Source organism: Peromyscus eremicus, chromosome 4 (genome assembly GCF_949786415.1).
Source record: "Peromyscus eremicus chromosome 4, PerEre_H2_v1, whole genome shotgun sequence".
Classification (NCBI taxonomy): domain Eukaryota; kingdom Metazoa; phylum Chordata; class Mammalia; order Rodentia; family Cricetidae; genus Peromyscus; species Peromyscus eremicus.
Genome location: NC_081419.1, coordinates 128,399,046 through 128,423,533, shown reverse-complemented (window position 1 = coordinate 128,423,533; position 24,488 = coordinate 128,399,046). Strand labels below are relative to the sequence as shown.

General features: G+C 40.0%; 1 protein-coding gene across 2 annotated transcripts in view; it reads right to left on the bottom strand.

Annotated features, from left to right (window-relative positions):
• Positions 1–24,488, bottom strand: part of Itch (itchy E3 ubiquitin protein ligase) — a 91,118-nt gene that overhangs the window by 8,977 nt on the left and 57,653 nt on the right. For both annotated transcript variants that reach the window (XM_059261707.1, XM_059261708.1), the window contains 9 exons: positions 22,071–22,199; positions 18,086–18,158; positions 16,756–16,827; positions 14,096–14,184; positions 11,098–11,257; positions 10,216–10,349; positions 9,755–9,895; positions 7,148–7,268; positions 6,273–6,377 (listed from right to left, as the gene is read on the bottom strand). In XM_059261707.1, the coding sequence (XP_059117690.1) occupies positions 6,273–6,377; positions 7,148–7,268; positions 9,755–9,895; positions 10,216–10,349; positions 11,098–11,257; positions 14,096–14,184; positions 16,756–16,827; positions 18,086–18,158; positions 22,071–22,199 (1,024 nt within the window). The remainder of the gene's footprint in view (positions 1–6,272; positions 6,378–7,147; positions 7,269–9,754; positions 9,896–10,215; positions 10,350–11,097; positions 11,258–14,095; positions 14,185–16,755; positions 16,828–18,085; positions 18,159–22,070; positions 22,200–24,488) is intronic.

Sequence of the window (24,488 nt, the reverse complement as noted above, 5' to 3'; positions counted from 1 at the left end):
AGCCTCCTTTACTAAACCTCAGGATGGGATCTCTGAAGGCTCTTGGCCTCACAGCTCCCTCCTTGTGCAGTACAAAGGTCTGTTTTTCTAGGGCAGCCTTTCCAGTTCCCCTTAGACCCATCTGCCCTATAGCATATTCCTGTGGTTACTCAGGCAGGACACAAAGGTCTAGTATGAATAAATTTCTCGGTTTCATGGACAAATCAGATCAAGCTTATGCAATACAATAACCTCTTTTCCTCAATATTCTAAGGTATTTGTAAGCCACATGACATGTATACAGAAATATAAGGTTTATAAGCAGATGTTTATATCCTGCAGCATATTTTGGCCAAGTGAAATATGTTTTTTATAAGGAATATGTTCCCCCATTTACTAATGTCAATAGTTTATTTAGTTATTTAGTTATTTTTTTGAAAAGGGTTCTTATGTAGTCCAGACTGGCCTCAAACTTGCTATATAGCTGAGAATGTCCTTACACCACAATCACTGTTTTAGCCCGCTAAGTGCTAGGATTATAGGCATGAGCCACCAATCTGGCTTCTTATCTATTATTCCAGCTCATCTTTGTCTGTCTTTCTTTTTTTTCTGTTCTTTGCTATGGTGATATATTGTGTACCCTAATAAACTTGCCTGAGGATCAGAGGACAGAGCCAGCCACTAGATTAGACATAGAGGTCAGGCAGTGGTGGCACACACCTTTAATTCTAGCACTCAGAAGTCACAGATCCATCTGGATCTCTGTGAGTTCCAGGCCACACTGAGAGAAACAGCCAGGCAGTGGTGGCACACGCCTTAATAATCCCAGCACTTGAGATCTCATGCCTTTGCTTGGAAAGCACATATGCCATAATCCCAGGAAGTGATGTCTGGGCAGAGGAAGGTATATAAGGCGTGAGGAAACAGGAACTCACTAGTTTTAGGCTGAGGATTTTGGAGAGGTAAGAACTAGTGGCTGCTGCTCTGCTTCTCTGATCTTTCAGCTTTCGCCCTGATATCTGGCTCTGGGTTTTTTATTAAAAGACCATCTAAGATTCCAACAACACTTTCCTTTTTTTTTTTTTTTCTTTCTTTTTTTTTTGTTTTTTTGAGACAGGATTTCTCTATGTAGCACTGGCTCTCCTGGAACTCACTCTGTAGCCCAGGCTAGCCTCGAACTCACAGAGATCCTCCTGCCTCTGCAGTGCTGGGATTAAAGGTGTGCGCCACCACCTCCCGGTGTCACCTCCTGGTGTCATGAATTTTGTTACATGTATAGAGGACATTTTAAATTATATTTTTAAAAATTGTGTTAAATGGCCAGTGAGATGGCTCAGTGGACAAAGTCTTGCCACCAAGCCTGATGATCGAATTCAATCCCCAGGAGCCACTTGACAGAAGGAAAAGACCTGATGCCTGGAGTTATTCTCTGAGTCCATATGCAAACCATGACATACATGTACACACAATAAACAAACAGATAAATACAAGACTGCAGGAAAATACACCTAACAAAATTTGCATGTTAACTTTTGTATGGGTATATATACTTGTCCTGTGAGTATGCACATGTATATTCAGATGCACATGCATGTGTGTGGAGGCTAGAGGTCAATGTTAGATGTCTTCCTCAATAGCACTTTACCTTATCTTGTGTATCTTTTGAAACAGTCTCTCATGGAACCTGCAGCTTGTCCTTTCAGCTATATTAGATGGCTAGTCCACCTCAGGTATGTTCCTATCTCTGCCTCCTCAGCTCTGGCATCAAGGTATATGCTGTGTGTCCAGCTTTTTGCATGTGCTGTAGATTCACACTCAGGCTCTCATACTTTCATTACAAGCACTTTATAGACTCAGCCATATTCCTAGCTCCCCATGTTAATACTTTTAAGTGTACAATAAGCAGCATTAAGTACATCCACACTATTACTTAACTATAGTTGCTATCTTAAGAATTCTTCATCACCCTAAACAAAACTCACTCCCTACAGCCCCTGTTACCTCAATCCCATGTTCTGCCTCAATAAATCTGTCCATCTAAAGAAGTGGAATAGCACATGTGTTTTTTGTATATGGCTTTTCAAATGTTTAAAAATTAACACCTGCCTACAGTAACAGCAATTGGGAGGTGGAAGGCAGAAGGATGATGACTCAGCGCTCATTATGTAGACCAGCCTGGCCTTGAACTTGCAGTGATCCTCCAGCTTCCTGAGGACTGAGATTACAGGGGTGTGCCACCAAACCAGGCCTTAAAATTTGTTTTTTCTTTTAGTGCGGGGCATTGGAGCCAGGGCCCGTGTCCACCAGGCAAGTGTCTATGTGAGCTATGTCCCCAGTCCCTGATTATTTCTTGAACATCCCTCCCCCAGCCTCAGTGTTTAATGACTGAATTTGGGGCCTGGAGTATACTGGGTAAGCTACACCTCCAGTACAAAATGCATGCTTTTCCTACTTCTGAGACAGGCTGCTAAGTAACCTAGGCTTCTCTTGAACTCACAATCCTTCTGCCTTAGCCTCTAAGACAGTGGTTCTCAATCTGGAGTGACAACCCCTTTGGCAAACCTTTATCTCCGAAAATATTTACATTACGATTTGTAACAGTAGCAAAATTACAGTTATGAAGTAGCAATCAAAATAATTTTATGAGGTCACCACAAGATGAGGAACTGTATTTAAAGAGTTGCAGCATTTTAGGAAGGTTGAGAACCACTGGTCTAAGACCTGCAATTACAGGGATAAGATACCATGCCCAGCTCAAAATTCATACTGCTGTAAAGCCTTATACTGTATTATATATTAAGAGTTTCATTCATTTTTAGGGCTGACTGATTTCCATTATATGTACAAACCACTTTTTGTTTGTTCACCCATTAATATGCAGATAGCTTAATTTTGCCTTTGGGTGAGCTGGAACAGCACTGCTATGAATACTGACATACAGCAATATCTGCCAGGGTCTCTGGACTGAATTCTTTTGAAGTGAAACTGGTAAATCATATATATTAACTGTATATTTAAACTGTTCTTGTTTTGTTTTAATTTGGAGGGGAAGGCGGGGTTTCAAGACAAGATTACTGTGTAGCCTTGGCTGGCCTCAAACTCACGGAGATCCATCTGCCTCTGCTTCCTGAATGTTGGGATTAAAGGCGCGTGCCACCACTGCCCAGCTCTTGTTCTGTTTTAAGACAAGGTCTTGTGCAGCTGAGGCTGGCCTCCTACCTCCCAAGTAATATCTCAGGGATGTGGCTAGCATGCCTGGCTATGCTTAACTAACCTTTTGGTGAACTGCCACACTATTCCCCATTGCATCACACTCAGAAATGAATGAGGTTTCAAATTTCCCACATGCTCATCAAAGGTTATGCCTCTCCTGTCTCCTAATGTGTACAAAGTCCTTCCTAGCTGGGGTTTTAATTTGTATTTCCTTAAGAATTAAAGATTTTTTAGCATCAGTGATTTACTTTTATTTATCTTTTAGTTTTTTTTTTTTTTGTTTTTTTTTTTTGGTTTTTCGAGACAGGCTTTCTCTGTGTAGTTTTGGTGCCTGTCCTGGAACTCACTCTGTAGTCCAGGCTGGCCTCGAACTCACAGAGATCCGCCTGCCTCTGCCTCCTGAGTGCTGGAATTAAAGGCATGCGCCACCACTGCCTGGCAAGATTATTTTGACTTTTAATTATGCATAGGTGAGTAGTCTACATGGAGGTATGCACATGTGAGTAGAGGTGCTTGTGGAGGCTGGAGGCACTGGATACCCTGGAACTTTTGAGTCACTGACGTGGGTACTATGGACCAAACTTGGGTCCTCTAGAACAGCAGCACACACAAGTGTGCAACATGTACATACTATCACCACCAACAACTAAAAGAATAAGACTGAGGGCCAGTGGAACTCACTCTCTAACCCTGGAGATCTGCCTGCCTCTGCCTCTCAAGGCGTGCACCATGCATATTGCATATACATTATGTATAAAAAATACATACATAATACATACTGTATGTATAAAAAAAAAGATTGAGGGCCAGAGAGATGGCGTAGCCTGTATGAGTGCCTGCTGCCAACCCTGCTGAGCTGAGTTTGAACCCTGGGTTACAGGAGAGAACCAGTTTCTTCTGAAAGTTGTCCTCTGCCCTCCACATGCATTGGGGCTCTCCTGTTCTTAACCACTGAGCCATCTCTTCAGGCTCTATTAGTTTTTAATTACTTGTTTTTGCGCGATTATGTGTGGAGGGATGAGACTGAGTACATGTGAAAGTCTGTGGGCAAATTCCACCAGTCTGTTCTCTCATTCTACCAGGTAGGCCCTGGGGGTCAAATTTAGGTCATCATCCATTAAGCCATAGTGCCAGTCCCCTTTTTATAAAAAAAGAAAAAAGTAACATATTTTATGTGTGTCTGTGCCTGCGTTTATGTATGTGTACCACGTGTGCAAGTGACCAAGAAGAACCGACGCGAACATCAGATCCCGACACTGGAAGCACCAATGTGGATGCTGAAGGTCAAACTGGGTCCTTTGCAAGAGCAACAAGTACTCTACATTGCCTGGCCCTCACTCCTGCCCCACTTTATTTTCTTATAAGATTTTAATTGCATTTTACTTATTGAGTGTGTGCACAGGAGAGCCCCAGTGCATGTGGAGGGCAGAGGACAACTTTCAGAAGAAACTGGTTCTCTCCTGTAACCCAGGGTTCAAACTCAGCTCAGCAGGGTTGGCAGCAGGCACCCATACAGGCTACGCCATCTCTCTGGCCCTCAATCTTTTTTTTTATACATACAGTATGTATTATGTATGTATTTTTTATACATAATGTATATGCAATATGCATGGTGCACACCTTGAGAGGCAGAGGCAGGCAGATCTCCAGGGTTAGAGAGTGAGTTCCACTGGCCCTCAGTCTTATTCTTTTAGTTGTTGGTGGTGATGGTATGTACATGTTGCACACCTGTGTGTGCAGGTGTGCATGCATGTTTGAGTATGTGTATAGGTCAGAGGTCAATGTTAAAAATTTTCCTCTATTATTTTCCAGCTTTTTTGTGAGCCATGGTCTCTCATTGAACCTGGAGCTCAGTTACTGGCTAGCCTGGCCATCAGTCCCCAGGGTCCTCCTAGCTGTGCCCTCCAGCACTGAGGTTAGGAGCATGTCTCTGGGCCCAGCTTTTCTCCATGTGGGTGCTGTATATCCAGACTCAGTTCTTGTGCTTTCGTGGTAAGCACCTTACCCACTGAACAGCCCAGATAGCAAGCAGTTTTTGAGAGATGGCACTATAATCCTAAACCAGATCTACTAAATATGCCATCTAAACATTATATAATTCTTAATAAAGTAGCAATGATCAAAGTCATATTTTATAGTTCCATAAGATTCCAGAAGTACTGATGTCAAATAAAAATGAATGAATCTTTATAAAAAAATTTTTTTTTATTTTTTAAAACTTACTTATTTTATGTGCAGGAGTGGTTTAACTGCATGTATGTGTGGTGGTATTGTGTTCCCCAAAATATTGTGTATCCTAATAAACTTATCTGGGGTCAGAGACCAGAAAAGCCACTAGATACTTGGGATAGGCAGTGGTAGCACACGCCTTTAATCCTAGCATTCCAGAGGCAGAAATCCATCTGTTCAAGGATATAGCCAAGCATGGTGACTCACGCCTTTAATCCCAGGAAGTGATGGTAGAAAGCAGAAAGGTACATAAGGCGTGAAGACCAGAAACTAGAAGCATTTGGCTGGTTAAGGTTTTAGGTTTTGAGCAGCACAGTTCAGCTGAGAGCCATTGGGATGAGGACACAGAAGCTTCCAGTCTGAGGAAAGAAGATCAGCTGAGAAGTTGGCCAGGTGGGGTTAGCTGTGGCTTGTTCTGTCTCTCTGATCTTCCAGTGTTCACCCCAATACCTGGCCCAGACTTGTTTTTATTAATAAGACTCTCTAAGATTCATGCTACATGTATGTATGTGCAGCAAACACATGGCTACGGATGTTGTGAACCATTGTGTGAGGACCAGGAACCACTGTAAGAACAAGTGCTCTTTACCAATGAACTATCTCTCTAGCCCCTAAATGAATCTTATCTTCTGGAATTAGCTTATACTCTGGCAAAGGTACAAGGTATGTGTTCCTCAGTAACAGTCTTTAGAGGATTCTGTTAAAATCATACTCATTTCATATAACATATTACTGTAATGCACAGCATAGAACAAGGGGCCTGCACATTTTGTTGTGTTATTTTGGTAAATTCTAAAAATAAAATAAAATGTATGCTGTGTCTATCTATAGAAACAGATGGAGAAACAAACCTGCCAGAACCACATGATCTGTTTGCTGGTCCTAGTGTAGTGGCGGTAGATGGCATGCCTCTGCCAGTCATTCAAGTCAATCTCCTGCATTCCACACAAAAGGACCTGGGGGAATAAAACAAAAACAAAACAAGTTGTTACTTTAGGTAACCAAAAATGTTTCACATAAATAAGACTAACATAAAATATAGCGATTAAAGATATACTGAGCAAGCCTCAGGAAATTCTATCCCCTGAGTCCTATCCATGTGACTCAGAGTCCTAGCCACATGACTCAGGGAGAGCAGCTCCTATGTGTGGTCACATATTGAGAGAAATAGTTACTGAATTGCAGAAAAATCTTAATAACAAGACTTTTTTTTTTCTTAGTTTTTTGAGACAGGGTTTCTCTGTGTAGTTTTGGTGCCTGTCCTGAATCTTGCTCTGTACACCAGGCTGGCCTTGAACTCACAAGAGATTTGCCTGGCTCTGCCTCCCAAGTGCTGGAATTAAAGGCATGCACCATCACCGCCTGGCATAACAAGACTTTTTAAAAGGAGTTTTAAGAAATATTATTGGTTTATTTTATGTGTATGGGTGTTTGTCACATGTGTGTCTGGGCACAGCTAGAGAGTCTGGTGTCCTCAGATCTAGGAACTGAACTCAGGTCCTCTGGCGGAGCAGGCAGTACACAGGACTCTTAGCCTCCTCTCCAGCCGCAACAAGACTTTTTTTTTAAGGTAATGATCTTTTTTGTTTCAGTATAAATTAAGGTTTTTCAAACACCTGCTAGTATAAAAAAAATACAAATACCACTAGAAAGATGAAAACACTCATTTAAGAACAGATACCTGAAGGCATTTACTAGTGTGTTGGAGTAAAGAAAAACTCATTACCTCTAATTCCTTTGCATCAAAATATTGTAAATATTGCTGGGGAAGAATTTCATTAAAGCCCTCAAAGAAAGCTTGTGTCTGTTCTTCAACACCTCGAGATAATCTCCACTCAGCTACCATCCTGGCAAATAAAAATGGAAATTGTATCAGGAAGTTAAGATTTTACTTTAAATTCTGCATATAAAATTAAAAATGTAAACTTTACTCTAAAACCCTGAAATATACATAAAAATTATAACAGCATGAACACTTTTTTTTTTTGAAAGAGGGTCTCACAATGTAGCCCAGGCTGTCCTATAACTCATATAGCCCAGGCTGGCCTCAAGCTCAAGGCAGTCCTCCTGCCTCAGCTTCCCAATGGCTATGATAATAGTTATGCACCACCATGTCATGTTTGAAAATATTTTTTTGAGAGAATTACTTTCTTTAAACTCTTCTTTATCCAAAAATTGTAGATTTCAATTTTTAAAAAAAGATTTATTTATTTATTATATATAGTGTTCTGCTTGCAGGTATCCCTTCAAGCCAGAAGAGGGCACCAGATCTCACTATAGATGGCTGTGAGCCACCATGTGATTGCTGGGAATTGAACTCAAGACCTCTGGAAGAGCAGCCAGTGCTCTTAGCCTCTGAGTTCTCTCTCCAGTCTCCATAGATTTTAATTCCTATCTACATCTCTCAACAGTTAAAATCATATAAAAATTTTATTTTGTTTCAGAATATTTTCTTTAAAACAATTTTTAACAAGCCAACAAATGTGTATACTTTATAGATATCTGAGTTCTTGACAATAACTAACCCAATAATAGGAACACATATGTGCACAAAACAGACCATATACTAGCTTATAACACAATTTTTAAAACAAAATGTCATTTTAAAGAATGTTCTCTGACTAAAATAGTATCAAGTTAGAAAAACAAGAGAAAAAAAGCAATTGGGTCAAGGTGGTTGACTGGCATGTTAAGGGCTCACTTTTGTTTTATAATCTATTTGATCTATCACTTATGAGTTCCCCCAACCCCCATATACACCACACACACACACACACACACACACACACACACACACACACACACAAAGGATTCTCAGAGCTTTGCTTGTTTTAGGTAGACTCTCACATAGTTCAGGCTTGCCTAGAATTTGCTCTATATCCAAAGATGACTTTGACCTCTTTATCTCTGCCTAACAAGTGCTGGGACTGCAGGTGTATGCCACAATGCCTGGAACAGTTTAAATTTCTAGAAAACAAAAAACGAGCCTATGATAGTGGCACACGCCTTAATCCCAGCACTCAGGAGGCAGAGGCAGGCAGATCTCTGAGTTCAAGGCCAGCCTGGTCTACATAGTGAGTTCCAGAACAGCCAGGGCTACACAGAGAAACTCTGTCTAGGAAAAAAACAAACAAACAAACAAACAAACAAACCAACCAACCAAAAACTGCTTTGTAAAAGAGGATATCCATGCCAGGAGTGGTGGTGTCAGCCTTTAATCCCAGCACTGGGAAAGCAGAGGCAGGTGAAGCTCTGTGAGTTTGAGACCAGCCTGAACTGCATAGTAAGGTCCAGGCTAGCCATTACTACATAGACCCTAACTCAAATAAATAAATGATTCACCATGACTTTCTACTTTTAAAATTCTATTTTTATGCTGACACTAGAAATGAGAAACAACTGTTTACATAAAAGTGATTACCATAAAAGCAAACAATTATTTTAAAAATACCACCTTTTAACTATTATTAGACAATTTTTTTTTTTTTTTTTTTTTGCAATACAATTCAGTTCTACATATCAGCCACGGATTCCCTTGTTCTCCCCACTCCCGCCCCCCTCACCTTCCCCCCAGCCCACCCCCCATTCCCATCTCCTCCAGGGCAAAGCCTTCCCCACAGACTGAGATCAACCTGGTAGACTCAGTCCAGGTAGGTCCAGTCCCCTCCTCCCAGGCTGAGCCAAGCGACCCTGCATAGGCCCCAGGTTTCAAACAGCCGACTCATGCAATGAGCACAGGACCCAGTCCCACTGCCTGGATGCCTCCCAAACAGATCAGGCCAATCAACTGTCTCACCCACTCAGAGGGCCTGATCCAGTTGGTGACCCCTCAGCCATTGGTTCATATTTCATGTGTTTCCATTCGTTTGGCTATTTGTCCCTGTGCTTTATCCAACCTTGGTCTCAACAATTCTCGCTCATATAAACCCTCCTCATTCTCGCTAATTGGACTCCCAGAGATCCACCCGGGGCCTAGTCATGGATCTCTGCATCCAGATCCCTCAGTAGTTGGATATTAGACAATTATTAACAAAAAGGCTAAACTGTGAATGGAACATTATCTCATTTTCTAAAAAAGATGAATATTTATTTTTATTTGTGGGTGTGTTGTGTATGCCGTGTGTGAGTGTCCAGAGGACAAAAAAAATGGTGAGCCCCTGGAATTGGAGTTCCAGATGGTTGTGAACAGCCTGATGTGGATGCTGAAAAACAAAACAAAACAAACAAACAAACAAAACCTCTGGGTCCTCTGGAAGATCAGCAAGTACTGTTCACTGCTGAGCTATCCCCCCTAGTACTCCCCCTGTCCCCTTTTAGGGACACTGCCTCTTACCTGATGTATTCCTCCTTATTTTCTTCTGTCACAAGAATATTGCCACCATTGGGTTTCAAATCATGACTCTTAATTTCACCTAGAATTTCTTTATCAACAGAGAAGTACATTTCCAAACCACATTCTTCAATATTGTTTTCTCTGCACAAATGAAATTGGCACTATTTGTTATATATACAACTCAATCATAATTCAAAAGTTTTAATTAAATTCAACTTCTAAATTTAAGTAATAAGCCTTAAATTATGATATCAAATTCAAAGAAGTGGAATATTATAATCACATAACTTAAGACCTTGGGTGCATTTCTGTAAGATTTATCATATTAAACATGACAAAGGTTAGATGTCCGTATCATTTAAATTCAGTAGAACAATGACATGACTATAATGTAGAAGAGTCCACTAGCACCATAATGAAAGCACACAGACTATATTTAATAAATGTGAAAAGAAACTTACTTAACCCAGATGAGAGAATTGTAAAATTCTGGATCAATAGATTCTAAATCCTTAAGTCCAACTGGTTTGTTCAAGATACGTTTATAGAATGGTAAAGAAAACCCAGTATCTATGAATTTCCCATGGAATAGAGCCTATACAGGAAAGAAGCAATAACATTTATGATAACTGTATAAAAGTCATTACACATCAGAACATTAGATAAATTCTCCATTCAAAAAATTGTTGAGGCTGGTTGTGATGGCACGTGCCTTTAATTGTACTCCAAGGCCAACGTAGGCAGATCTCCATGAATTGGAGATCAACCTGGTCTACATAGTTATATTCAAGCCAGCCAAGGCTATATAGTAAGGCATTTTGTGTGTGTGTGTGTGTACATGCACTGAAGAACTCACTTCTCTTAAACCTTTCCAGCTAGAGAGACAGATCAGCGGTTAAGAGCACTTGTTGCTCTTCCAGAGGACCAGGTTTGATTCCCAGCACCTACATGGTGGCTCACTACTGTCTGTAACTCAAGTACCAAAAGATTTCATGCCCTCTTCTGGCCTCCACGGGCACCAGGCATGCACATGGTGCTCAGACATACATGAAACACCCAGACAGATAAATAAATAAAAATTTAAAATTCTGTCATAATGGGCAGTAGTGGCGCACGCCTTTAATTCCAGCACTCGGGAGGCAGAGCCAGGCGGATCTCTGTGAGTTCAAGGCCAGCCTGGTCTACAGAGCGAGATCCAGGACAGGAACCAAAAACTACACTGAGAAACTCTGTCTCGAAAAACAAAACACAAAATAAAACAAAACAAAACAAAAACAAACAAAAACCCACAAAAATTTAGTATTGCTGAATGAGTACATGCACAGTTTTGCACCTGTACTTACCATGGCAATAAATCTTCCGATAAAGCGAAAATATTTCAGGTGGTCTGGATTGATGTAAGAAGCGGGGTTTATCTGCAGGCAGTAGTTATCTTTCCCTGCATATTCAAACAGGCAATACATTGGGTTCAACACTTCATGTGACAAAAGAAAGAACCATTCTCTGAAATCAAAAGAAAACTTAGGATGAAAAATCTTGGAGGAAACCATGTCAACAAATCACAGAGCAGTGTTACAGAGTTGTGAGGAACCTGCCTGCCTCAACTGCAATGCTTTCTAATTTATTGTTGATTATTCTTGGTTCTGTTCAAACTCACACTATGTTACACAGGATATTTATATGCTCTTAAATTTCAAATAATCTAAGATATCATTACCTTTAAAGACCCTTATTTGATTGCCCATTAAATTTTTTCTAATCATAGTCATAATGTGCACCTTAACTTTAAAGATATTAAAATGTGTTAGTTGATAAAATTTTATGCACAGGCAAGTTTAAAATGTACTATTGGCCCAGGTAATTAGAGCAGCTGACTCACAACTACTGTTCCTCTTAAATTAAGTCTCACAGTGTACTCGAGCCACTACGCCAGACACCTCATTGTCACAGGGAAAGCACTTATTCCAGGCACTTGTTCACCAGAAAAATGCCCTGAGAAGTTTGTTCTTGCTGGGAGAGAGAGGGGAAGAGGGGGAGAGTGAGATTGGGGGGGGGGGGGGGACAGGCATGAAAATTCGCAAGTCAAAGGTGGTTCTCCTGGGGACTGGGGGTTCTGGGAGCTGAACTCTGATTGACAGGTCTGTGCAACAATCATCTCACCAACCTCCCCGAAACTCTGATCTAAGTGACCTGAAAACACCAACATAAGAAGAGTATGGTCACGACGTAACATGGAGGGTCTATCTGGTCTGATATACTGTGCCATCAGCATGTATCCTAGACCTCTTGTCCTGTTAGTGCACAACCTCGGGGGAGACTGCTGTAAATATTTTAATACTGCTGGGCATTCTTCTGATTATGACTGAGTGATCTGTGTCTCTGGAATGATCTAAATGTCTCTCTGCATACTTAATAGGATTACTTCATGTATTTTCAAACAGTTTACTCCAATTTTATAGTTTATTAAGCTATAAAAAATTATGTAGGCTAGAGAGATGGCTCATTGGTTAAGAATACAAACTGTTCTTCCAGAGGACCCGGAGTTCAGTTCCCAGCACCCATATCAGGAAGCTCACAACTGGCTGTAACTCTTGTCCAAGGGATCTGATGCTACCTTCTAGACTCTACAAGCAATGCATTCATACATATAACCACCACCCACACATGCATACATACATAATTACAAATAAAATCTAAAGAGAGAGAGAGAGAGAGAGAGAGAGAGAGAGAGAGAGAGAGAGAAACTAGTAAGATGAACTCACCAGTTAGCCCACAAAGATTCATGAAAAAATCTTTAAGTCATTAAAAAAGACAGTATTTCAGCCAGGTATGGTGACATACGCCTTTATTTCCAGCACTCAGAAGGCAGAGACAAGAGGATTTCTAAGCTCAAGACAGCCAGGGCTATACAGAAACCTTGTCTCAAAAAACTAACAGTATTTCAGAGGCTGGAGAGATGGCTCAGTGGTTAAGAGAACTGGTTGCTTTTTCAGAAGACCTGGGTTCAGTTCCCAGCATCTACACTGTGGCTCACAATATAATTCCAGTTCTAAGGAACCAACACCCTCTTCTGACCTCCAAAGGCACCAGGCACACACATACATGCAGGCAAAAACTCATGCACATAAAAAAATATAAAGAATTTAAAAAACAAAACAAAAAACCCAAAGTATTTCTGCTCTTCATAGTAATCCTAGAAACAGATATTTGCTCAAAATAATAAAAATATTCAATCTGTCTTTCCTTAAAATTCTTGCCCTTCCACATTGCTACTGCTTTGTAATTTATTTTTATTTTATTTTATAAAGAGTCTCATGTAGCCCAGGCTGGCTTCAAATGCCCTCTGTAGCCCAGGCTAGACTTGAACTCCTCCTGATCCTCCCTATTTCTACCTCTCAAGTGTTGGGATTAGTCATGTGCCACCACACGCGGCTTAAAATTTTATTATCTATGTAGTTTTAAATATTTGTTTTCCGTTTATTGTTATTTATTATTGTTGTATGTACGCTGCATGTGAGTATATGCAAGTGTGTGTATGTATGTATGTATGTATGTATGTATGTATGTATGTATGTATGTGCAGATCATTGCACACAAGGGCCACAGTGTGCAGGTGGAGATTACGTGACAGTACTGGTTTCTCTCCTTCTCCTGTAAGTTTTGGGAACCACATTCAAGTTGTGTGGAAAGCACTTTTATTCACTGAGCCATCTTGTGGCCCTAGTTTAAAAATTTAAACTGGTGTAATATTGTCATGGAATTAGCAAAGCTATCTCCTGCACAAGGATGTCTTCGAGAGTCTGAATGGCTCCAAAGTGTTCATTTAGTCAAGCAGAATAAAGATATTCAGCTTTTTTTTCATAGCACTCTATATTCTCAACACTAAGTTAATCCTAGGTAGGAACTGAGGCACTATCAACTTTTTGGGTACTCTAGTGAGAAGAAATGACTTGACACTACAGGGCTCGAGGTCATCCATGAACAGACAGAAGCTGGTTGACTGACACTGGCTACTGGTCAGAAAATGAAAACCTTACATCTGGCTACAACTTACATGCCCCAGGTGAATCTCTAAACTCCATCGTCTGTAAAATCCTATCCCACAGGGTTAGTCTGAGGACCATGTGAATGATGTAGGTGCAATCACCTAGCAGTTCTTAGAAAATAGGCACTGAGCTAATGTTTGTTGAAATTCTGTAGTTGCAGCATAATAAAGCTACAATAATTTTCTATATTTCATTTTCCTGAAACGTGAGATTGAGAAAATTAACACTTGTGAACAAAGTGTAATGATACCTTTGGAGGAAAGGACTAAGTTCTGAGTATTCATATATCAACTACCTTGCTACACCTCCATAATCTAAACCTTCTTCTCCTGGGAAAATCACCCACAAACGTCTTCTCAGATCTTGCGGGCTGAAGCTCATTATCTACAAAACAATAAAGTAAGAGAACTGTGACTACAATTGTGGAAACACACTATCACTTCCCACTCACTCCATTATTGGTAACAGTCTAGTTAACAGTACACACATAGAAATACATTATGGTAAAGTTTCATATATTTACTATATGCATCTATTTTTTATATATTTTATATACTTCTACATGAAACTTAGGAAACTTAGGGAGTTGATCTATCAATTGTGTAGTGTGCAGAGTAACGCTAGGCATGTTCAGGGATTAGGTATTTTCCCCCCTTCCTCCAGTCAGGCAGGGAAGAGTGGTAGGGCTGGTTAGGTTTGGTTTAAACGTTTCATAGTCAAAAGATACACATAACAAGTAACTGACTAATAGTGGCTGCAGCCACAATTATCCTTGGAAATACACACAGTGGGAGTCTATAATTATACAGAAAACGACTACTTTGCCTCCCACAATGGGTGGTTAACTGTGTCATCTTCAGATAGGAAGACAGCAGCATTGCAGAGCTACAGTAGGTAGGCCAATCTGTTTCTCCCTCGGTAAAATTATTTAATTATTTCCACTTAGGAGAGGGATAGATAGTTTGATATAATGCCTGTACTTTATCACGTGATAAGAATAAACTGTTAACACTTAAATATCCAAAGTTCATCGATACGTTCTCTCAGTTCCCTACAAAAGAGAAACAGACAAACAGTAACATCCAGGTGTAACAAACAGTTGAGTGGTTGTGACCGATGTGCATGTTTACGATAAATACCCTACAAGTGCCATAAACTAGACACTCAGCTACACAGATGAGAGATGTCACAAGGTTACAACTAGTAAACAATCCCCTTTAACAAGTACTAATGGGAAGGGACCTTTTTTCTTCTACACTTTCCACCATAAACAGTTGTACTATGCTAATAAGAAAAAAAAAATTTAAAGCAATTTTATCCAATACGTATGAAGAAAACCTGTTGCTAACTTTAAAATTATATCTTATCTTGATATCTGATTTATTACCTTTAAGCAACCACATTTTCTCTTCCATTATCATTGCCCATTTATCTGGTGGATGTCAAATCTAAGAGGAGAGTTTTAAATGTTTTGGCACATCACCATGTCACTGCAAAAGCCTTGAAGTAGTAGGAGCACAACGACAAAGGGCTGGAGTAGTCACAGTTTGCACCTCGTCCCTGCAGCTACCAGAAGAAAAGGTCCCCACGACACTGCCTCCTCAGGGACAGAAGAGCCTTCCTGAGTTGGGCACTGGGAAGGAGTGAGGGCTGGGCTGAGGGTAGGGTGGCCATGGAGGCTTACATCAGGCCATGGTATAAACAGAATTCTCTAAGGGCCTCGGTCGCCAAGGCCCACTTGCTGTTCCTATGTAGCAGGATGCCAACTGGCTTTTCTCTTTAATGTTAATAACTGAGGTTCTGTTAGAAAAGGAACAAAACTCTTCCTGCAATGAGCAGCAGGTAAGGCCAATGGCTCCAACCTCTCTTCCCTCTGCATTCAGCTTAGTGCTTATGAAACTACCTATCACAATATATTGCAGGTGCTTGAAAATCATTTCCACATCTAGTAATAAGACAAAGACCAGCAAGACGTTTTAGGGAAAATTCCATCCACAGGGTGTTTTAATATTCTAATACAATCTAATACTTAACTGCAGTTGGCTTGATAGTGATATCTACAGTACAAAGTAAATAGTGAACTAACTCACTGATGGGAAATGAAAACTTTACTGACTACTGAAAATTCATAGAGCATCTTTTAGATAGCTGCTACCAATAGCTAATTTCTTTTCTACTTAATATATTACTTCCAAGAGAAACACGTTTATCATAAAGGTAATGCAAAAGTATAAAAACACAATCTTTCCTCTTTTCCCTACTCATTACATGTTCATGGCTCTTTTCAGACCTCTGTCTAGGGACAGATTACGTTTCTAGTTGTGGATCTATTTCAGATCACACACTTAGCAGCTGAGACACAAAACTTGAAATGCACTAATCTACACTGAAAAGCAGAACCACCGCACAGGAGCCCTTGCACTTAGTCCCTAACTGCAATGGACTAAGATAGCTGGCAACAAAATGAAACCGAACAAGTCAACCACAGGGGCTGGGGAGACGGCTGGGGAGAAAGTGCTCCCTGTGCAAGCTTGAGGACCTATGGTTAAATCTCCAGCAACCCGTGCAGGAAGGAGCCTGGTGTGGCAGTGCACGCCTGTAACCAGCAGCGGAGGAGGGCCAAAGACAGACAGGTCCCAAGAGTCTGCTGGCTAGCTGGTCTAGCCCAAATTGTCAGCACCAAGTTCAGTGAGGGACCCTGTCTCAAAATACAAAGTAGAGGGTGATGGAGCAAGACACTTGAAGTACACCTCTGGCCTCCACACTTACACAAATAGGCACACACACAGAAACACACACAGACACACAGACAGACACACACACACACACACACACACACACACACACACACACACACACACGGGCGCACACAAACTCTAAACGTAAGAAGTTCTAAACTATTGAGAGCTAACTATCAGTACCAGAAGGTAGTAATTAGAGTGAACGAGATAATACCTGTTGAAAGGAATCCTCAAACAATGTTTTTCTTGTCACTGTGATCTTTATATGCTGTGGCATGGCCAGTTGCTGAAAGGTAAGAACAATTTAAGTTAACCCTCACCATTAAAATGGCCTAGCAAAAACCAAGAAGGAAAGTGTTACTTACTTTTATCTTTGCAAATGAAAACAGACTTGGAATATAAATTTATACCATGATAGCCAACATATCTGTCAACATCATGTTGATCCTTTTCAATATGAGTAAGAAGAAAATCAGATCTCGTATGTAAAATGCTTATTTAAGGACTCAATAAGTCTTTTAATTTTCAAATTTTAATTCAGAATTATGTTTCCTAGTTAATTATAAAAATCTGAATTTAAGTATTTAACATAATACTTCAATTAATACATTCATTTTATTTAGCACCAGAAAATCATTTATTTAGACACCAGAAAAAAAAAAAACATTGAATATGTTTATATGTATATGATCATATGTGTACTTATCAAAGACATTTCTATCAAACATTAGACATGGAGTTATGCATGCGACAAACATCTATAATTGCAGCATTCAGGAAGCTGAAGCAGGAGAATTTTGAGTTCAAAGCCAGTGTGGGCTATTTAGATTGTCCTGCCTCAAACACATACATACACACACACACACACACACACACACACACACACCCCTACTAGATAGGAAAGTGGCCAAATGCAATCTGTTTATCAGAAAATATTTTGTTTAAAGATTTACGCAACTTAGCCGGGCGGTGGTGGCGCACGCCTTTAATCCCAGCACTCGGGAGGCAGAGCCAGGCGGATCTCTGTGAGTTCGAAGCCAGCCTAGGCTACCAAGTGAGTCCCAGGAAAGGCGCAAAGCTACACAGAGAAACCCTGTCTCGAAAAAACCAAAAAAAAAAAAAAAAAAAAAGATTTACGCAACTTGAAAACAATAAGTATCAAAGAAGAAAGTTATAATATTTTCTTATTCAAATGATTTCTAGCCTAATCTTTGGGACAACAGAAGACACAATTATCTAATAAGTATATTTCAGCCGGGCGGTGGTGGCGCACGCCTTTAATCCCAGCACTCGGGAGGCAGAGCCAGGCGGATCTCTGTGAGTTCAAGGCCAGCCTGAGCTACCAAGGGAGTTCCAGGAAAGGCGCAAAGCGACACAGAGAAACCCTGTCTCGAAAAACCAAAAAAAAAGTATATTTCATTGTCCTAAAAATGGATGACTCCAATGCTTCACACTTTTCTTGTTAATACATATCTGCAGAACTGCTGTGAACATAAGCAATGTAACAAAGGAAAGACAGAGACAGACACAGAGCCAACACTGACCTGACACCAGAACCGGAAATACTGAACCTTTGCCTTGAAGTCCCGAACATAGGCTATCTGGGGTCCGTTGTCTCTGAAGAACAAAGATTGACACAACATATGCAACTGCTTGTAAAAGAAATGCTAGTAAAAGAAATGCTACAGGAAAGCAATCCCCCCCCCAACCCTGTTGCCACCCAGCACTCAGCAGACAAATGTAGAAGTACCCAGCAGAGCATATTCCTAATACAACTCTTTTCTTTTCTTTTTTGAATGTTTCCTAAGGACTTTTTTTAAGTGAAATCTTGTTGAAGGCACTGCTAGGGGAACTTTTGATATGTGCAGGTGAATCTCACAGGGCTGGATAAAAGAGCTCCTACATGAAAATGTCTTCCATCACAACTACTCCTCTATCCTCTGTCCTTAACTGAGACTCAAGGTCAACCATGCAGATGCTCCCTAGGACCGACAGTTCCTGGTGTGTTCATGGGATTTTAGATCTGTCCAATGAGTTCTAGCTACAAGTGCTGTAGGGCTCTCAAGAGACCAATTTTGAAAAGAGTAAAGACATCGGTTAAGGGTTTGCTCTTCCCCATTCCAGTGTGGCCTTTTTCCAAATGACAAGCACAATGAGGAAGCAAACCATGCTCTAGGGCTGTACAACACAAGAACTCCAGGCCACTGGAGAACTCTGTTTGGCCGTTTCGGTGTAGAATTACATCTGATTTTGTATCCTGCAACCCTGGGAAATTTACTAGCTCTAGTAGTTTTCTCTATCTTCCTTACAATCTTCACTACATCTGATTCTTAGGAAAGAGAGACAGCCTTACTTCCTCCTCTGCAGCCTGCCTCTTCTACACTTGATTGCCATATGATGCTGAGCGGCAGCAGCGCTGATAAACATCCTTGCTCTTATGGAGTAATTATTTCATCATTAAGCATGATGCTGGCTGAGGCTTTTGTCTGTATTTTTGTAGATAAGAATATTTCCAAGGCAAATGAAATGGGTCATAAAATTGCTTTGTATTTCATCAAAAGCTTTTACTGAATGATCATGATCTATTTTAAAAGATTCATTTATTTGTATGTATGTGAGTGACGGCCTATATGTGTATCTGTGACCATGTGAGTGCCTGATGCCTAATGAGGCCAGAGAGGGCACTGGATACCCTAGAACTGAACTTACAGATTGTTGTTAGATGCCATGTGGATTGCCATCAACTGAACTGGAATCCTCTCCAAGAGCAGCAAGTGCTCTTAAGTACTGAGGCATTGCTCTAGCTACTGATCATATGGTTTTTCTCCTCTAGTCTATTTTTATAGTGAGTTTCATTTTTTTTTTTTCAATTTTATCTAGGGGAGGGAGTGTGTGCCAGAGAAGGCCAAAGGAGGGCACTGAATCTCCTGCAGCTTGAGTTACAGGTGGTTATGATTATAGACATACGTCATTATCTGGTCCAGGTTATTTTTAAATAATGTAGAGAAATATACTACTATTCGAATATAAGGTATTATTATTGTAGGACTTTGTTATAAGCACTCAAACTTAATTGTAACTATATTATCTACTTATAATTCATTTCCACATCTAGATTATCTCTATAATTTTTCATTGGTGCCTAACTGGACTGATTTCTTAGTTTCTGCTGTAAACACACAAGCTTTTAATATGCAGAAGTATAAAATTCTCAAATACTAGCAAAATGATTTTGGCAGAATATTAAAGGATTGCTGTTTTAATCCTTTATATCACATATACCACACGGGATTTATTGTTCGAATATAAGGATAGTTCAACATGTGAAATCATGTAACAATCATGTATCAACATAACAACAACAAATAGGGCCAGAAAGATGGGTCAGGGCTTAGGAACACTTACTGTGCTATCAGAGGACCAGAGCTTGCTGGATCCTAACACACAGGTTGGGTGGTTTACAAATGTCTGTAACTCCAGCTTCAAGGACTCTGACACCCCCTTCCGTCCTTTGTGGACACACACACACAATTTTTTTTTTTTTTGAGGCAGGATCTTGGCTGGCCTTGAACTCACAGAAATCTGCCTGCCTCTGCTTCCCAAGTGCTGGCATTAAAGGTACGCAACACCACACAAAGTGACTTTTTTTTTTTTTTTTTTTTAGTTAAAAGAAGGGAGGAAAATTCAACAATAATATCATAACCAATAGTTAAAGAAAATGAAAACGTCTCTAAGATCAGGTCAGATGCATTGAAAGGATGTCTAGTATTGGAAACTAAAGCTAGAATGACTAGGCAAGAAAAACAACAGGCAGACTGGGAATAAGTTTAATGATATGTTTTTCAGATAATAAAATCTTACATGCAGAAAATGAAGATTACATAAAAAAACTCATTAATTATCAGAATATGCTAACACATCATCAGTTATATTTCTACATATTAACAATGAATCTGAAAAAGAAATGAAGAAAACCATCTCATTGGCTGCAGGGCAGCACTCTTGTTACTGAGTGGGATCTTTTTGTACTTTTGTTTTGAGACAAGGTCTCATATAGCCCAGGATGGCCTCAAGATTCTGATCCTCCTATCTCCGAAATGCTGGTATTATAGGCATGTGCCACCATGCCTGGTTGTACGTGCTACTGAAGACTGAACTCAGGGCTTCATGCATGCAGGCAAACATTATTCCAACTGAGCTACATCTCTAATCAATTTGTAACTAGTCACTGGAGGTATACTTAATCAGTCCACTTTCTTCTTCTAATAAAAGGAAAAAGAAAAAGCTATTCCATCTACTTATTTATCTACCAACTGAACTACAGTCCCAGCTCTACTTCCTTTTAACACTTATTTTAATTAATTAGTTAATTTATTGTGTGTGTGTGTGTGTGTGTGTGTGTGTGTGTGTCTATATGTATAGTCATGCTCATACCATGGTGCTCAAGTGTCAGAGAACAACTCGTGGGAGTCAGTTCTCTCCTTCCACCATGTGGGTCCTGGGTATCAAACTCAGGTCCTCAGGCTTGGCAGTAGGTGCCTTTATCCACTGAGTCATCCTGTGTCGTCTCCCCCACACCCAGTGTTTTAGTTTCAAGACAGGGTTTCTCTGTAAAACAGCCTTGGCTGTCCTGGAACTCACTATGTAGACCAGGCTAGCCTCGAACTCAGAGATCCATCCACTTGCCTCCCAAGTGCTGGGATTAAAGGTGTGCACCACTACACCCAGCTTAGTGCCCCATTTTTAATCGTTATTTTAGAGTGTACTTCTACTACTAACATAAAAAGTTTAGCCAAGTGTGATGACATACACCTTTAATCCTAGCACTCATGCAACAGAGCAGATACCTCCATAAATTCTAGGCCAAGATTTACATAGTGAGACTGTCTCAAAAGGAAAAAAAAAAAAAAAAAAAAAAAGGAAAACAACAACAAAAAGCAGTTTACTATAAAAACAGCCATATTATGCTGGCTGAATATCACACACTTTGTGCTTATTGTGTATTTTGACTGCATCATTTTTTTCCAGTGCTTTGTTTCATCGTGTTTTGTTCTTCATGATTTTAGGAATAATAGGTCATACATACCTAGGCTGAGTATACATGACATATAGTCTAGGCATGTAGCAGGCTTAATCCATCTAGGCTTCAGAAAGCATATTCTTCAATGCTCACACAATGATGCATTTCTCATAATGTATCAAGTGACTCCTGCCAGTATATAAAGAACTCCTAAGCTTAGTGTGGTGGTACACCTCTTTAATACCAGTAGAAACAGAGCCAGGTGACCTCTATGAGTTCAAAGCCAGTCTGGCCTACAGAGTGAGCTCTAGGCCAGCCAGAGCTACAAGGTGAGAACCTGTTGCCCACCCAGCTCGCCCCCAAACAACAACAACAACAACAAGATTCATTATTCATTATAGCTATGGGCAAGCTATCTCTAGTATACCTCTAGTCTTTGCTAACTGAAATCTTTGTCAAATCCAAGAAAATTAGTTGTGCTTTTAATTAATAAAGTTAAGAAAACTTACAGGGCAGATTTTCCTGTACGTGGATCTATATAAGTGGTTGTTCTTTTATTGTGGTCCACAAAATATGGGATTCCATCCACCGTGAACCTCATTTCCCAGCCTTCAGGTAAGGGTTTTTCATTTAATTGACTATAAAATACAGAGGAAAATGTAAACAAAAGATACCAAAGGTTTACTTCTTTGCAAAAAAAACCAGAAACTTAAAAATACCTGTAAATAGAATAAAATCTTTCAGGAAACCTACATGATCCTGTATTATCAGATAATAGGTATCTCTACCTAGACATTCTATAAACACATTAAAGTCATCATCAACAACATTAAAAATGAATCATCATCATATTATTGGCCTATGTTTTGCCATTTTAATAACTCACCTCAAAGAGTCATGGTACCCAAGCTCACCCATTCTGCCTTTAAAGTCTTTCTGTTCATCCTTTCTCTCTGATTCCCACCATCACTCTGGTCTTCACCTAAATATTCTGAACAGCTACCCACTTGGTTCTGCTATTCCTAGTCTCACTCGGGTCTACATCATGACACTGTTGACAGAGCCATCTCCCCAAAAAAGACCTCTCATCAACTCAGTTTCTCTTTTAGACTCCCTCTCAGGAACCCTGAGATTTTATGGCACATGGCCAGTGACCATTTTCCCAAACAAGTCACATCTGTTACAGTTCTGATATGACGTATTCCCCCATTGACAAATTTGTTTTCTCTGTCAAGGCAACTTAAAAGTTCTTTATAAAACATCCCTATCTTCTTCCTTCTTTATACCCTGAAAACTCTGGGCTGCTTCCTTTAAACTTCAGGCTTTTCATCCACAAAATGCAGGCAACAGCCAGATGTAATGGCACATGCCTTTAATCTCAGTACGCAGGGTCAGGGTCAGGGTCAGGGTCAGGGGTAGGGGCAGGATCAGAGGCAGGCAGATCTCTGAGTTGGAGGCCAGCCTGGTGTACAGATGCACTAGGGAAAACTGGAGAGAGGAGAAATTGGGTAAGATCAAAATGCATTATATACTTATGAAATTCTCAAAAGATAAATAAAAAATTAAACAATCAAGATAATATTGTGTAATAAAACTATATGAGAAATGAAGTAAGAAAGTGTTTTAGTATAAAGAAAGCCTTCAAATAGTAACTGTTAATCACTCTTTCTACTACTACAAAATGATCATTCTAGTCAGGTCTCTCCAAGTACTTCCTATGTACTGCTGGCACACTGTCACCATCCCTCAGGTTGTATGTTGGCAAAACCTTCCACTCTGAAACTATTACATGAGTTTTAGAACCTAAACTAGGTTTACAACACCCATATAATTGATGTATTAGCATAAATATTCAAGTGGATACTAGTAAACCTATGAGTTTATGGACCTTGTTAGACATAAACACAACCAGACTTCTCAGTTGGTTGAGTAAAGTAAATGCAACTTTTATCCCTGTATACTAGTTCATTTCTTTTTTTCTCCTTTTTTTCTTTTGAGATAGGATCTCATGTATCCAGCCTAGGCTAACCGTGAACTTCTGACTTTCCTGCCTGTACTTCTCAAACCCTGCAATTATAGGCATGTGCTGCTGTGAGGGTCTCAGGCATCCAAACCAGGGTTTCATGCATGCCAAACAACACTATACCAACTAAGCTACATCCTTATCCCCAACCCCTGGTTTTATAGCTTCAAGTTTCTTATCTAATGGGCTTGGTATGAGGGACACACTGCGTCAGTTTCAGTCTCTGGAGGAGCTACAAACTAAGTTTTATTTCGCTCAGAGGGGCAAATGGACACTTGAGAGGAGTCCACAGACTTCCCTGGTTGTTAACACTTACATATTACCAACATCAAAGCATGCGACTCTCCTTTAGCAACAGGGATTTAAAATCCTCTCAGATTCTTCTCTGCATATGTCTTCCTCCTGCTGTCTCTATTCTTTCTCTATAAAAAATGTGACTGAATATAATTCAGTAATTTCAGTGTTTTATGCTGATCTCAGACAGGGGCTCACTAAGTAGCCCAGGCTAACCTGGAACTGCTGATCTTCCCACTTAAGTCTCCTGGATGTTTGGATTTCAGATGTATACTACCATTAGTGTCTGTCTCACACTTAAAGAGTAGTTGTGACAAAATTTGTGGACAGATGTTTGAAATGAGAAAGGTATAAGAAACATGCTCATATTTGTGGTTAATATATAAACTGCACATTTTGCCATATTCCTTGAAGAATAGAACCATCTGATAGTTATAATATTACATTCTGTTAAAAGGTGAATGTGCCTCACTTCCAAATGCTTATGTCTACATCCTAGTGACCAGCACCCCAGGGTATGACCTTATTTGGAAAGAGTGTTACTAAAGATTTATTAATAAGATAAACCCACACTAGAGTAGGGAGTCGGATCCTATAGGACGATTGTTTG